The following is a 16,981-nucleotide window of genomic DNA, read 5'->3' as shown; positions in this document are numbered from 1 at the left end:
TTGTCAGGTTCTCTAACCTATGCTTCCAAACTTTTTTTTGGTTAAGGCACCCTTTAAAATGACGTGCAATCTGGAGGCACCCCGTTCTAAAATGTAAAAGACAAAACAAATAATTTTACATAATGCAGCAACATCCACATATATAGGACACCCAACATTAGAGGTGATTTATTCTTCCAAAGCAAACATACCTTTGCACACTGGTACTGACTAGTATTCCAGTGTGTCTCTTGTATCTCAGTTGCTTTTCCTCACTCAGCTAATATGACTCCAGTGCTGATGGAGAGTAGGCAGAGGAAAAGGAGGAGGTGCAGGCTGGGTTCCTTATCAACCAGTGACATCATTAGTTGTAATGGTGCACAATGAAACCCTGTGGCTTTGTGTAACTAAAAGGCAGTCTTGATCTGCCTACTGTCTTGTATACCATTTTTGGGCAGTTTTGTAGGCATTTTGCTAAGGCACCCTGGTTGACAAAGGTTGGGTTAGATCATGTTTGATGTGTTATGCTGATAACCTTGCAGTGTGTCAGACATTGTTTGGCCACAGATGACTCCTCCAGTAAATGTCTTTTGTAGGCTCAAATTGCTGTCGCAACTTATTTATATTAGTCGAAAATCACACCGTTGGAAGAAAACAGAAGCGTTAAAGGATAAGTTCACCTTTTGTAACTTGTTAAATGTTCCACCAATTTTTAGGGGGGGAACCATGTAACGTGTTCCAGCATCTGCAGCCTCAACCCTGTGCCCTCCACCACCACAACCCTATCCCTACTCCCTCTGCCATCGGGAGTGAGGGCTTCTCCCCACACCCGCTGTCACAATTTGAAAACTGTGTGGACCTCTGCTCCCCTTACGTGCAAAGAAATATGATTTATTTTTATTTTTCACAAGGTGAACTTATCCTTTAACCGTTAAGAATAGAATTTATTGGCTGAAGATCATCTTGCATACTCTAATGCTTTATGCTGTAACCCTGTAGCATGTTTCTTAGACGTAATCTCGCCACTGTCCCACCAGGCCGTGGTGGAGAAAGTTTGTGTAATCCCTTTCAGTAGCCTGGCAGTAGATACTCCTGATTCTTTGGGTGGCGTATTGTTGTCTGTGCTGATGAAGTCACTGGATGATATAACCCATACCACAGTGTGTCTGCAATTACCAGCTACTTTAAAATGCTTTTTTTTTTCCAGGTTTTATGCAGCCTGTGTGGTTCTTGGCTTGCAGTATTTACATGAGCACAAGATTGTTTATAGGTGAGTTACCCTTAAGTACATGTTAAGTACTGATGACGGCACCATTTCATCAATTCGGTGTGTTTTAACAAGTTGTGGGTGGAAAGATTGTCCCACTGTGAAAGTGTCCGATTGTTGAAAATGCCGTAATTACAGTTCACAACTCCTTTTTATTCTTAGATTTGCCACATGATGCCATTCCTACCTTATTGCATTCATCTTCTGGATATAGTTGCCTGTTCATGCAGATGTACAGGGGATGGGGCTTCATAGATTTTATAGAACGGTTTACTGGATCCAAAACTCTAAAAGCCTTTCAGAGTAGTTTAGCTGCTTTACAGCAGCTCATTATATTTATGTAGGCTTGTATGTGCTACCACCTATTAAAGCCCAAGTCACTGGTTGAGCTTTACAGTACTTATACCTTAGATTGACAGAAGAGTAACTCCTCATCCGTCATGCTGGCTTTATTCCACAGCTTTAAATCTGTTTTTTACATGCATTCAGAATACGCTTGGCTCCGGGCTTCATTTTGTGATTGACCTGGAGGATAGGGAGGTGAAGATTAACATATGCAGCAGCTGTCAGCATTGTATAAACTGTATGTATCGACTACATACATTAGAGTTCTGTTTTCTGGTAGCAGGATGACTATTTCCTATTCTGCTGTTGGAAAAAATTTAGTTGGGCGAAGTGCTGCTCGGCCAACATTGTATTTTCTGAATGAATCCAAGGCTTTGTCGGATTGGCTGAGTTGTAGAGGTTGGCAGATGCCACCATCTCCACCTCAGCCAATCGGAGAAAGGTTTGCATTCATTCGCTGTGAAACAGAGGTGTATACTTTATGTAGCTGGTGTTACTTACAGCTCATACAGAGCTAAGTAAAACGTGGAGTTAGGCTTTAAGCTTTACACAGCATTTCCTCCAATGCAGCAGGTCCTTTTTTTTCTGGTGTTTTCCCTTTAATAGTAAATAGAAGGAAAAGGACCAAGAGAAACCTCTTTCCACATTTCCTGTATTAGAAGTAAGTTTATTGTGTTCTATGAAAATTCTCAAGCAAATATTACATGTTCACCTAGGGATTTGAAGCTGGACAATCTCCTATTGGATACAGAAGGATTTGTAAAAATTGCTGACTTTGGTCTTTGCAAAGAAGGTAATGTGCACATTTTATTAAGATATCTGTTGTCATTTACTCTATTTGTTTTATTTATTTATTTATTCTCCAGACCCTAACAAGTATGCTATCCAGTGAGCACAGCTCTGAACACTGAGGCTAACTGACTTGGGGTACACACTCAATAAACATACACATTTCATATGATAGGAAGGAAAATCTCCGACAGCAAAACCCCCTTTCCGTTAATTTTAATCGCTGTTCACGTCCCCATTGCTGATTTTTCCTTTTCTGTCAGGTGAAAAATTTGTCCCCTTTACTACACGTGCTCTGTTCAAAAGTACAAAGGAAAATTAAATAAAATAATACATTTCTCTGGATTTGAGAAGCCCCCTTAGATATATATATATATGAATTGCAGTGCCATTAGGTATTTATAAGAATTAAAATAAAAAATGCTGGCTGCGCCTATCCGTGTACAATCCAGTAATGTTTTTGAACCAAAACTTTACTTTCAAACCACAACGGCTTTCCTTATTCAGTGACAGACTTTCTCGTGTACAATAAAATAAAACTTATTCCAGGCTCCTGTTCAGTCTCCTTCCTCTCTCCTCACTGAGCTGATTTTGTCTGCGCTTCCTTTCCTCCACATCCCCTCGGTATAAAAGATGTGCTCCCAATATGTATAAAGATTTCACGTTTATTGCATAATATCCCTAATCATAACACTGAGGAAGTCACGTGATCGTGGCGATAACCGTGGGATGAGTCGTATGAACAGAGTACTGTGTGGAACATACGGGAGCTGCTGTCCTGTCGCATGTTCTTTTAAAGCGCACTGTCTCAAATTTTAATGTAAGTGGATATTGTGAAATAAATGTACAATCTTTATACACTACACAATGGGAGTGTATATTTTATACTGAGGGGACGTGGAGGAAAGGAAGCCTAGACAAAGCCAGTTCAAAGAGGAGAGTGTAAGGAGATTTTACAGCTGAGGAGCCTGGAATTAGCCCCAGCAGGGGAAGGCGATTATGGACCTGGAAACGGGTCTAAACTGGACGTGAGCGCAGTCATGAGAGGTTGTGGGAGTCACTGCACAATTATATTAACGGAAATCCACAAGGGTGAAGGTGAAAAATTTGGAGGATGTGAGAAGCACATTTAAAGGGAAAAATATTTGAAAGAAGAAAAGCACTACTAATTAAACTATAGTCATCTGGGACTGTCGCGTTTGTTTTATTTTATTGTACAAGTGAAAGTTTGTCACTGAATAATGAAAACCGTTTTGTGGTTTGAAATTAGGTTTTGGTTCAACCACTTCAGCCCCGGAAAGGTTTCACCCCCTTCATGACCAGACTATATTTTGTGATACGGCACTGCGTTGCTTTAACTGACAATTGCACGTTCATGTGACACTATACCCAAACAAAATTTGTGTCCTTTTTTTCCCACAAATAGAGCTTTCTTTTGGTACCTCTGTGGTTTATTTGTTGCGCTATCAACAAAAAAACATATATTTTTTACTTTTTTACTTTCTGCTATAAAACGCATCCAATAAAAAAATTCTTCATCAGTTCAGGCCAATATGTATTCCGCTACATATTTTTGTTAAAAAAAATCTCAATAAGCATATATTGAGCGGTTTGCGCAAAATATATCGCATCTACAAACTATGGGATATTTTTTTTTATTTTCACTGGTAATGATGGTGATTTTTTATTTTTTTTTCCTCCTCTCCAGGACTGTGGTGGACAAATTGGACGTGAAGTGAAACTTTTTGGGGACCAGTGACACTAATACAGTGATCAGTGCTCAAAAAAGCAGTGTCGCTGTATAAATGACACTGGCAGGGTAGGGGTTAATATCGGGGGCGAGCAAAGGGGTTAAATGTGCTCCTAGGGAGTGAATTCTAACTGTGTGGGTGATGGTATAACTGGGGGATTAGCAGAAACACAAGATCTTTCTTCCCCTGACAGAACGGCAGTTTGCCTTGTTTACATAAACAGACCACCATTCTGCCTCTCCATCGAACGATCAGTGAGTCCTGGCGGCTGCCCGACCCGCTGATTGGCTCCCACTGTGTTCAATCACAACGGGTTGGTGGAGGCACGTGCGCCTCAGACCCAGAAGAGGAAACATACCGCTACATTGTTTCACGCAGCTGGGTCTGCCCTACCACAGAGTGTGCGGTGGGCGTCCTGAAAGCAGTTAAAAACATTAACTGGGTTGCACACACTTGGGAGCATCCAATGTTTTTGATTTTATTTAGTTTGTCGTTGTGGGAACACAATTATTTGGTTGCAGCCATCAGACACAAGTTAGAAGTGAGGGACATATTAGGTTAGGGAGCGCAAGATAATACACACCTGTTTCATTATTTATAAGAATTGCTTGCCTAGACCTTCGTAAATTAAGTTTAATAGCAAACTGTTTAATAGTATTTACTTTTATTAAGAGATTGCATGCAGGTGCAAAGAACTGCTGGCTCAAACGTAAAGCAGTGTGTCCTCTCTCCCTGTCTCCTATCCAGGAATGGGTTTTGGAGATAGAACTAGCACTTTCTGCGGCACCCCAGAATTTCTGGCTCCAGAAGTCCTCACTGAAACCTCCTATACCAGAGCAGTGGACTGGTGGGGGCTGGGAGTCCTAATTTATGAGATGCTTGTTGGTGAGGTATGTCTATTTGTACAGTATGCTGTATAGGAGGTTTAATTGTGTTTAGATTCACTTTCATGTTTTGATGAGAGAGAGTACATTTGAACTGGTTGCAAAAGTTTATGGCTTATTAAAGGGTCCCAAGAGACCATTGCAGCTTTATAAGCTGTATGCTCTGTGTATGCATCTTCAGGATGTGCTCTAACATTGCAGTGTATTATTTATTAAAGAGCTATGTGGTAGGGCATCTGCACTATTGCAATACATTAACCTTTTTGTTTCATCGTGCCTTTTGATGACTTAAGCACATTAGTAATTGTTTTTCATTAGCTTTAATATTTTATTTATGGCTATGTGCATGCTTACGATGAGCAAGGTGGGCACTTCCCCTAAGTGCTTATCAGACTAGTGATCTGATGGCATCCACATACGGACTGGTATTTGTCATCTTTGCTAGTAGTTGTGTAAAATAAAAATAAAAAGTCTAACTGCTGTCATACAGTAGTTTTTCAGTGTATTGACAATTGTACTCATTGCTTTAAATAACCAAGTCGGAGCCAAATATATTGTATGTTATTTTTTGACCAGTCCCCATTTCCTGGAGATGATGAAGAGGAAGTATTTGACAGCATAGTCAATGATGAAGTCAGATATCCACGGTTCCTATCAACAGAAGCCATTTCTATCATGAGAAGAGTAAGTTGCCATTGAAACTACATTCACCAGATTTAATTCAGAAATTTCCTCCTTATTATAGCCTGCTCGTCTGATCAATTGTGTGCGTTTATCATAAGTGGGTAAAGAGTACGTTTTATTTCGTTTTTTTGTTTGACGGACACAGCTTCTTCTAGTTTTCAACCTTGGATTTTATATTGCCACCTACAAAAGTAGGACACTAAGCCAAAAAAACTCAGGACTGCCTATGGGTAGTCCTATCTGGTATTAACCCCCTCTCTGTTATAGACAAACCAGTTAATTCTGCCTAGTGCCTCATCTTGAACCGCTGCGGCCAGTTAAATGTCTCACCGGTGGCTCATATATGACCAGGCACCAAACGTCTGTTTCACAGCACTACCCTGGCCAACAGCCCTCCACTCTGGTGGGAGGCAGTTCTGTCTGGTCTATAGGACCAGTAAGTAGTAGCCCTCCCAGGCACGGTGCGGAGTGCAGGTGCTCTTTGGGATGGTAGGCCCTGCAGGGTCCTCCTACCTTTCTGGCCTGCAAGGTTTCCTACCTGCACCCCTCTCCCCCACTCCTCTTTTGGTAACCCTGTTCTGCTTGCTGGCTGGGCTGCTTTGCCTGTGGTTTGGTGCTGGCTGGAGCTAATGGCTTTTTGCCCCACCTGTGGGCATGGTGGGGTTAACTGGCTGTGGGTGTATTCTATCCTGTACCTTGCTACTGACCTAGGACCTGTCATGGCAGGCACCATTTTTCCAGGGGCTCAACAGTTCTTTCCCTGATGCTGTCAGTGGCTACTTTGCGGTGTATCGTTCTGGAGGCTCTAGGCACGCTGTTTCCTCCCTAGTGGGCAGGATCATAGCAGCCATTTTGCTGTGGTCTGTACTAAGGCTCTGGGTGCACAGTTTCCTCCCTGGTGGGTAAGATAGCAGTGGCCATTTTGTTGTAAACCATACAGCAGGGGCCATCTTGGATTTCCCATGGTGCCTTCACTGCTCATGTTTGGCAGGGTTTTACTGTCTCTTGGGGACAGACTAGTGTGTCTCCCTGGGGCAGTGTGGACAGCTCCCAGGTTCCTCTCTTCAGTACCTGGGTTTGGATCATGCTGGGGTACCCTCCCTCTCTGCTTTGGCATGCTAGGGGGTGTCTAGCAGTCAAATTCAGCTAGTGGACTTCCCTGAGGATGCTTTTCCCTTTATGGTGTCTCAGGATCATACCTCCCTTCCTGACCCCTCCTGGAGGCAACAGGTTCCTCTGGACCCTCTGTATGCACTGTTAAGCAGTCCTGGAGTCTTTTTGAGCGCAATCGAGCAGTAATGAACCCTTACCTTTTTCCTTCAGCTTTGAGCATGATTTTGGTTCTGCTGCTGCAGACCCGGCCCGTCCCGTCCTGTTTGATGGCCTTGACGATGTGATCCCTGAACCTTAAACGGTGATGAGTCCTTTGCTTCTGTCGCCACACATGAACATGCACTGGTGGGCCGCTGTTATCATTGAGGATACCTCTGGGGCTACTGGGGAAGTGGCAGTCCTCTTTTGGTACGCGTAAGCCGCCTCATGCACACAAGCTATTACGCTATCCCATTTATTTACAAGGATCGGCAGCTATCAAAGTGCCCTTTTGTGATCCCAAAATATTTTGGTGCATTACTCCTTCAAAGAATCCTTTCTGAAGTGGATCTCCCCTCCTGTCATGGACCCTTCCATTTCAAGGTTGAATCAGTCAACCATGATATAGAAGGAGCAGTCTTCTTTTAAGGATCTGGCTCTCAGGAAGGCAGAATCGGTCACACAAACAATGTTTACTGTTGTATGTCCGGTTCTGCGTCCAGTTTTGTCCATGGCCATGGTGTCTCGGGCACCACTGAGTAGGCTAAGCTCATATGTCACGCACATCAGTGGGGAGCAGGGTCTATGTAGAACTGGCAGAACTTATGATCTAGGATCTCGAGTGTGTGTGATACGTCCTTGGATGTAGCTTCTCTGCTCTACAAGCTCTAAGTTTCGGCAGTAGTGCTTTACTGTGTGCTGTGACTCAAGTAATGGTAATGGCTGTGAACGAGACATCCAAAAGGGCTCTAGTAGATTTGCCCTTCCAGGGTGAATGCCTTTTTGGTGCTACCCTAGATGATGACCTAAAGGACCTTACTGGGGGGAAGAGCACTTTCCTCCCATAATCAAGGACCGTGAAGGAACCCCCACTGCAAGCGTGATCCTTCTGTCTCTTCGCAGAAGATTATTCTTCACTCATTCTCGAATAAAGGCCCCCGGTCCTGGCTTATCAAGCCTACGGACAAGTCCTCCTGGGTCTTAAGGCTCCCCCCACCTGTTTTTGGGGTGGAGGGATGTCTTCGCTGGTTTGCGGACTCATGGACCTCCATGCTTTGACAAATTGTCCACAGACTGATTTTATTTATTTTTTTCCAGCTACAAAATAATTTCCTTTCGGTTCACCAGAGTGTTTCTTTCCTACCAATCTTCATCTCTCCCAATCGCACCTGCAGGTTCCCTACAGAGCGGTGCATGTAGGGGCCTGGTCAGGATCCGTTCAAACAATGCCAGGGTGGTGGCCTATGTCAATGACCAAGGCAGGACGTGGCATGCAGTAGCAGAGCTGGAGGCCTTGCATGTTCTCCAATGGAACGTGACATGCTGGCTCTATCCACAGTGCATATGGCAGGAAAAGCAAATTGGCAGGCCGACTACCTCAGTCGGCAGATCTTGGCTTAAGTAGAGTGATAGCTGCATACGGATGTATTTCATCAGATTTGTCTTCGGTTGGGCTTTCAAGACACCAGAAGGTCCACGTCCGGTCCCAACAGGAAGTTACCACTGTTTGTGGCAAGAGTTGAGGGATCCTCTGCTTACTAACTGGTTCACCTACAGCAGAGGAGCAGGTTTATACCAGCTAGGGCTACCTATTGGTGGTGCCGAGTTTCTTTTGTGTCTAGCGTCCTACTCCTGTAGATGGCACTATAAACCTTATGGTCATGAATTAGAAGAAGCTGTGTCCGTCCAAGGAATTTTACGTTGAGTAACAAAAATCCTGCTTTCTGGTAGAAAGCCATACAAGGTACATATGTGCAAAGCAACAGATATATACAGGAAAAATAAACCAGAATACAAATATTAAAGTGATTCTAATGGCTGAAGTTTTTTTTTTTTTTTTTTTTTTTTTTTCTTTTTTTTACCTTCATGCATTCTATGCATGAAGGTAAAAAACCTTCAGTATGCAGCTTCCCCCCTCAGCCCCTCCTAATAATTACCTGAGCCCATTTTCGATCCAGTTATGTGCATGAGAGCAACTGCTCTCCTAGCTGTTGCTCATTGGCTCAGACACAGCAGCGGGGGAGCTATTGGCTCCTGCTGCTGTCAATCACAGCCAGTGAGGAGGAGATGGGGCAAAGCCTCACTCTGTCTTATGGACATACAGAGCGGGGTTCGGAAGCAAGCGTGCATAAATACCCCCATGGCAAACGGCTTGCTATGGGGGCTCTTAGCAGTAACACTAGGGAATAAAATGGGGGGGTCATTGCAACTTTTTACATTGCACAGTATTTGCGCAGCAATTTTTCAAATGGATTTTTGAATGAATGAAAAAAAGTAGCCCAATTTTTTTGTATAAAGTGAAAGATGATGTTGCGTGTAGTAAGTGGATGCGAACATGTCACGCTTTAAAATTGCACACACTCGTGGAATGGTGCCAAATGTAAAAATCTCCTTAGGCGACTTGGGCTAGAATTGTTGGTCTTGCTCTAACGCTTGCGGCGATACCTCATGTGTGATTTAAACGCTGTTTACATATGTGGCCGTGACTTGCGTATGCCTTTTTTTTTTTTTTTTTTTTTTTTGGTGACCACTTTTATGCCTATTGGAGGTAATGTAAACATTCCTTGTAATAGGAAATGGTGAGTGACAGGTCCTCTTTATGGAGAGATATGGGGCCAATAAGACCCCACATCTCTCCTCCATGCTGGGAAGGAAGAGATCAATAAAATAAAATGAACTGTTTCGGCCTTTCCAGTCATGTCCCCTGCATTGTTAACTTCCGCCAGCCCGGAGAGTGCGTGTTCCTCTCCCCACCCCCCATTTTTCAGTGTTTTTGCAATAGTGTTTTTTTGCTGCGGAGATGCGATTATGAGCCTTTGCGGTTTTTATTTTGTAACATTTTTACAGCTGAAAAACGCCTTGATAACAGCCTACGTGTGCATGGACATATAGGATAACGTGCTGGAAAGTTGACTAGGAAAAAAAACATCTGAAGCCAAAAACAGCAGCTATAAAAACATCCAAAAATGTCCAGTGTGCATGAGGCCTTGGTGTTTTATTGAATAATTAAGTCTATTGCAGCACAAAGGACACGTTTTCCAAGTACAGTACAACCGATATGTCCAAGAACATCTTCTAGAATTATATAGCGAAAAGTAATTTGTATCATTCCTCCCTCGTGTAAAAGTGTTTAGTAAACGAGCCTTCAATGGATGCTTATAGCTTTATAAACCTTACAAGAACGGAAAAAATAAATTGTGTTAAGACAGTCCAAAATAACATTATGTGAGGATATCGGATGCAATGTGGTGTAAATGAGCACAGCTACTATATGCTTTAAATTGTGAAACTACAGGGAATAGGGAGGTCATGTCTTATAAGACTTTAATTCCCTCTTTTTTTTAACAGTTTATTTTCAATAACACGAAGAACAAAAGACAGTGGTACATACTTGGCATTTTATAAAAGTAGCATAAAAAATGTGAACAAAAAGAAAAGGCCATTGTCAAAGGTTAGAGATACAGTTTTACAGATTTGGTTGTGACTTTTTAAAGCTCCTCTTAGAGAAGGATAGTCGTATACCTGTGCACATAGGTAAGGCTATGGGTATGAAACCGATAGGGATGGAATACAGCTAAGAGTAGGAGCAATGTCCACAGTAGAGGTAGTAGGCACTCTCTCATGCAAAGAGTCGTAGAAAAGAAAGAAAGGGGGGGTGGGGAGAGAGGGGGTACACAGGCAGAAGAGAAGGTATAGACTACATGTACATCTTTATAGGGTGGTTCTCCAATGGACTTAATTGTGGTCAATCACATTTACCCAAATCCCCAGGTTGCTGGAATCCCGTCTCCCAACCCTGCTCCAGAGTTAGCTGCCTCTCGCGCACCCATATCTTATCTAATTTTTCAGGCAATTGCATGGAGTATAGAAATTAGTGGTTGTTAAATGGGCTTTGGTGAACGGGAACTCTAACAGAAAATGATCCTTGAGGATAATGATCATTTGTTGCAAAAAGATGGAAGTAGTGCTCTTCCAAATTCGGACAATAAATAAGCTGGTGGCTAACAAGACACAAGTTACAAGTGTATGTAGAGGTTTGGGCCATGAGTCAATCCCTATTTCAGGTAGGGCGGTTTGAGGTAAGACAGATACCAGTTAGAAGCGATGAATAAAGTGACATCATTCCAGATGGTAGTGATGCATGGGCCACTAATCTTTTCCCAATGTTCTTTTTAAGGGTAGTTTATTTTGAGGTTGTATGAGCAGTTTGTAAATGTTGGTTTATGGGGGTTATAAAAGCGCAGTACATATCGGGTGACTAAGGAAAGGGTGTGACTAGTGCAAATATATATGCAGAAATCCTTAATATTGATAACACAATTCGTAGAGAGATCATGGAATGAGAGGGCCTGTACAGAAGTTCTCCAACATTTTGGAAACTGGCCAGGATCCAACATTGGAGAGAATTCCAGGCTCATGAGTTCCAATGCAGAGAGGGGCAGGCGTTGTCTCTTGTATACAGGCTTCGATAACTCATGAGCCATTATTTATATGAATCCAAGAAGTATACCAAGACTCCATCACAGGATGGCACTGTGGGGGTCTTAAAGATAGAGCAGTGCCACGTCATATAGAACAATTTTAGATCAAAAAGCACATGAGGAGAAAAATTGACTTTATAGGCACCAATTATAAAAATAACAATTGTTTATTAAACACAAGATACAAAAGGGAATTTTCATTAAAAACGTTATTTTGCAAAGTCAATACATGCAAAACTGTGTTTTTGCTTTTAGGCCTCATGCACACGAAACACTGTTAAACGCGTGTTCAGATGCAGTTGGACACTTTTTTTTTTCAACTGCCCCTGAACTCATTCAATGTTATCCTATGTGTCCATGCACACAGTCTCGTTTTTTGCCGTTTTTATGCAGTTGCGTTTAACCTAGTTTTTCCAGAAGCAAAAAAATGGATTCAGACGCAAAAATTTCCACGTTTCAGACGCTGTTAAACGCGGCACCCACGTTTAGCTGCGTTTGCATCTATAAGCGTTTTAAAGGAACCCAATTTTTTGGACCTGAAAACTCAGAAATATGATCTGAGAATGACATTTTGCGACCCGACTTTGGGGGCCCATATCTTGGGGCCACTTATTGCCAGGAACCCCAAATTCAGTATACAGACACTGTGGAACTAGCACTACAACATATCCAAATTGGAGGTTCTTGTCACCAAGTGACCCCGAGATGGGGGGCCACAAAGTCGGGTTGCAAAATGTCATGCACTTTTCTGCATCAGAGATACATGGCCTCAAAGTCAACTGTGACCATCTGCAGCAATGTAATTTGGTCATTAGGGTTGGGTGTTATGGTAAGTGGTTATCCATTAGGGTTATTGTTTAGTATTAAGGGTTGGATTAGAGTTAGGGTTGTTTAGGGGTAGGGTTAGTGTTAGGGGTTGGGGTTAGTGGTTAGTGTTGGGGTTATTGTTTAGGGGTAGGGTTAGTGGTTAGGGTTAGGATTCTGGATATTTTAATAAGGCATTAAAAAATATTATACTACCATATACAGCAGCAAAGAATTTAAATATATTAATCAATACATATTTCACGATAAAAATATATTAAAAAAATTGGCCAAATTTAAAACAATAATAAAAAGATCTAACATAGATTTGCTTTTAAATCAATTTGAAACTAGAAAAAATGAATAAAAAAATATATTAAGATTAAAAAAAAACTATTTTAATATTGTTTTATATTAGAAATAATGAAAACATTTTAAAAATTGGCACAAGAAAATTTTAGATATTTTAAAAAATTGGATAATTTGCTATAAATAGATATTATTATTTTTTTAAATAAATCTGTACATCTATAGATAAATATATTTTATAAACATATACACATACCTGATCGTTACCAACAGACGTTCCTCTGGTGACACACTGTTTCTCATATTGGTGTCCACGAATGTCAGACCAGGTCGTACTTTTTCTAAGAGCAGATCAAATGTGACAATGGACATCCGGCTAAAATAAAAAAATAAAAACTTGTCGGGGTAGGTACGCAGCTGCACATACATGTTTGGGAAATATCCAACGGACATTCGCTGTCCCATCAACGGATGGGTCCAATATCGACGAGCTCTGACTCTGGACCTCTCACGAAATTTGCGACGACGTTGCTGTCTCATCAGGAGCTTTTCCTGACATATATTCAATATGGGATCCATTTCAAAATATATACCACAGAAAGAGAGGCAAATGCAAGTGTATAACTGCTCTCTATGCTGCTGCTGCTCACTCTGATCAAACTAGCAGAAATAGTTAAAAAACATGCTTTGAGAGCTTGGGGAGAGTCTACATGATGTTATCTTTATAAACGCAAACGCGGCAAAACGCACGTTTCTAAACGCGCGTTTCAGCTTTTTTTGAGCAGAGTTTTCACCTGCGTCTCGTGTGCATGAGGCTTACTCTCTAAAACAGCAGAAAAAAAATTATACCAAACATCATATTAGTCCTGCAACAGTGTATGATATGTAGTAACACGCTTGCTCTACATGTTTCGCATATGACTGCTTCATCGGGAGCTTAATAGCTGTTCTACAAAAGAGGAGGGGAGAGACATATATAAGCATATACAAATACAAGAAACAATACATAATCTAACAAAGTACATTGGTAGAGTGTTCCATATTTTTTTAGCAGAATTCATCCAAAAGGTAAATATGCAGCAGATACCCATAAGTGACATGCAACCGGCGATTTGAGGTTGAACGTGGGGGTGTGCCAGTTAGAAAACAAAGAAAAACAGAAAAAAAAAATGGGAAAAGGTAATATTTGTAAAAAAACAGCAAGGATATATATCCCCATATCAAAGCGCCCATTATTTGAGAAAAGATAGTACAGATAGCAGATTTGAAAAAAAGACAATTTGTGCATAAAAGCAGATAAGGGAAGATGGCAAATAGTATTATTGGCCAAAAGCCTACCTCTGCACATAGACCATACAGGAGCCATCTCATAGATAGCCAGATAGTAGATAGTATTGATGTAAAAGTAACCAACATAAACAGACCACACAGTGACCTAAAACACAGAAACCTATGATAACAAGGGATTAATATATAGTACCTAGTATTCATGATAAAAAGGACACAGAGGTGTTTGACACTTGGCTACTCTTACCTGTTAAATAAGCTAAGGTGAATAAATCAAAGCCACCTGTTATCTTAGTTAAAGCAAGGAGACAGACGGTGTGTTGGGCTCCTGGTAGTTGGCCCTAACACACACAGTTTTCTATCTAAAAACAACACTGAAAGGAAACCTGTATCCAATGACTGGATCTGAAAGGCAAACAGATATTGTAGCAATCTAGGAATTGGTAAGAACGAGTCAAAGAAGCAACAAAGTAGCTAAGATAGCCCTCATAGTAGATTAAGGGAATACACACCTTGATCTGCAGAAAATTTGTAAGCAGCTGGAAGCAACAGACAGCAACAAACCAACCGACTGCCTGTGAAGGGTGCCATCTTGTAGAGCTAGACAGGGCTGCTCTATATACACACCCCAGACAGGTGTGTGGCTGATTGCCACATCACCCGACTCAGCCATCACAAAGGTGCACACCCACACCCCCCTAGTGGCCAACAGCCAGAACTACCACTGATGGAAAAATCCCACTTAGAGCAGATGTAACCCATCAAACACGGAGGGGGCGGCAAAAGGGGGATAGTGGGGCAGAGGGCGGTTGGCCTGTAAGATGACGAGAACAATTAGGGGGAGGAAAGAAGGGAACCCACAAGGACTCCGACCACAATGCACCACATGCCGCAATCACAGATTATATAAATACTGTATTGTGGCTTTGTGGCTGCATGCACAATCATCATACAAGTATGTCACAGGGATCTGAAGTACAATACCAAGAGGATATCCACTGCAGGCTTCTGGAACAAAAAGCCATAAAATAAAAGTTAGATGTAGTATATTCTAATATATAAAATATATATAAACCAGCAAGTAAATTACAAACCGCAATCAATTTGCAGGCTACAATAACAAACTCAATATAAATCTAAATCAGGCACATATGACCGTGGTAAGGCATTGGCTGACACTCATATCACCAAAAATTGTATAATAAATCAATGGTGGGGGTACACCTAGAACAAAAGAGAAAAGGAAGGGAGAAAAAGGAGGGGTGGGGGCGGACAAAAAAGAAAGGGCAGGGACAGGAGGCAAGGTAACAGCAAGAGACGTACATTCAAGTACCAAGATGGACACAAAAAGAAAAATATATAGTTGCCCATGAGGTAGTACACTTAAAATAAGAGGGAAAATCTAGAAACCTCACACTAGACCAGAAATCAAGATAACCGTAATAATCTTATTGCCATTTTTTCTCATGTGCTTTTTGATCTACCATTATTTGTATGGATATTAAAAAAAAAATGGTTATCTCTTGGATTGCATAAATCTGTATATTATTTTGCTCATTATATACTTTAACCACCTGCTGGTTATAAAATATTTGATTCCCCTTGTTCAACACACGCATTGCATTCAGAGAGGGTAAAATTTCCTTGCAACTAGTATTCTTATAAACTTAGTGTTTGCAGTCACTCTATTTGTCAGTATACATTTACAAAATTTCTCCTCTTTGGCAGCTATTAAGAAGAAATCCAGAGCGCCGCTTAGGAGCAAGTGAAAAGGATGCAGAAGATGTAAAAAAGCATCCATTCTTCAGAGTAAGTACTTTTAAAGTGGCCGAGTAAAATTTTACATTTGTGATTTATGAAAAGCCTAGTAATCTACTGGTGTGGTCCTTGATCAAGTCTGTATTTTCGAGCAGAAACCTGCACAGACAATGAATATGCATGGTCATCCCTGCTCAAAACTTGGGACTTCTGTGCTAAACTTTGTTTCACTCTATTGATGGCACTCAGGAATGGGACTGCTGTGCTGTCATAGATGGCTAAAATCCTCTGTTCGTGTTGTGGGTGTTAAAACACTATATTGAATGGCTCCATTGCTTGGCTTTCATGAACCTCTTGCTTCAATATATTCACCTGGAACTAATATACATATTAGTATACATTTGGACCCTGACTTTTCTGATCTTCATTGACTTGAAGTATTGAAGCCAAAGGGACAGTGTATTTGCCAAGCACTTTCAGAAAGATCAGAAATGGTAACATCCTTGTTGCTCTCAAGAACAAGCTGCAAGCTACATGGGCAATTTTTAATCTCTTTTTACTGAGAGATTTAAAGGAGGATTTCATCTATTGAAAATAAAAACACACCCATATTGTAAAGACAAAAGTATGCATTTATTTTTGTTGCATTTGAGCCTGAAAAGCATTGTAACAGCGTTTGCAGTGCCCTGGCCCTTGCAGACTCATCCCGCAGCTTGGGTCTGAACCAAGATTCAGACCTTCAGTTACAAAATTCATTAGATCGTTATTCAGAAACCTTGGGTAAATGGGAAAGTAGTGGTGGCTCTAGTTAGAATTATGCAGCCTCTAGGTAGGTGATAAGATTACATATAGTGTTGCAAGAAGACAAAAGTTAGGCACTAGAGAAGCAAAGTACCAGCAGAGATTAAAGCAGGGATTGAATTAAAGAGTACTGGAACTATGTGACAGGTTTATTCAGTCACAGGCTTTTGTAGAAAAATGTCAGGCTTCGCCATTTTTTTGAACACCAATATAGCAATGTGATTGCAAAGTCAATCGCACCTGTGGGAGACATGCCTTTTGAGGTATCTGACTAGGATGTTAGACAGTTTGTTAGGTGTAGATGACAGGATGTAGGGCCTGTTAATTCAAAAGAACTGCACTCTTCAGTTGGCTGACGTCTTTACAGATTTAACATCTTCCTTAACCACTTGCCGACCGCCGCACGACGATGTACGTCGACAGAATGGCACAGGCAGGCATATGGGCGTACATGTACGTCCCTGCCTTCCCGCGGGTGGGGGGCCCGATCGGGCCCCCCCCCCCCCCCCCGGTGCCAGCGGCGGTCGGTTT

General features: G+C 41.6%; 1 protein-coding gene across 2 annotated transcripts in view; it reads left to right on the top strand.

Moving 5' to 3' along the window:
- Positions 1 to 16,981, top strand: part of PKN2 (protein kinase N2) — a 192,394-nt gene that overhangs the window by 161,875 nt on the left and 13,538 nt on the right. For both annotated transcript variants that reach the window (XM_077452959.1, XM_077452958.1), the window contains exons 17-21: positions 1,187 to 1,249; positions 2,308 to 2,384; positions 4,879 to 5,021; positions 5,592 to 5,699; positions 15,620 to 15,700. In XM_077452959.1, the coding sequence (XP_077309085.1) occupies positions 1,187 to 1,249; positions 2,308 to 2,384; positions 4,879 to 5,021; positions 5,592 to 5,699; positions 15,620 to 15,700 (472 nt within the window). The remainder of the gene's footprint in view (positions 1 to 1,186; positions 1,250 to 2,307; positions 2,385 to 4,878; positions 5,022 to 5,591; positions 5,700 to 15,619; positions 15,701 to 16,981) is intronic.

The sequence above is a fragment of the Lithobates pipiens genome, unplaced genomic scaffold, assembly GCF_037356315.1.
Source record: "Lithobates pipiens isolate NorthernLeopardFrog02 unplaced genomic scaffold, aLitPip1_a1.2 Scaffold_23, whole genome shotgun sequence".
Classification (NCBI taxonomy): domain Eukaryota; kingdom Metazoa; phylum Chordata; class Amphibia; order Anura; family Ranidae; genus Lithobates; species Lithobates pipiens.
Note: the sequence above shows the minus strand (reverse complement) of the source record. Positions and strands in the feature narration are given on the sequence as shown.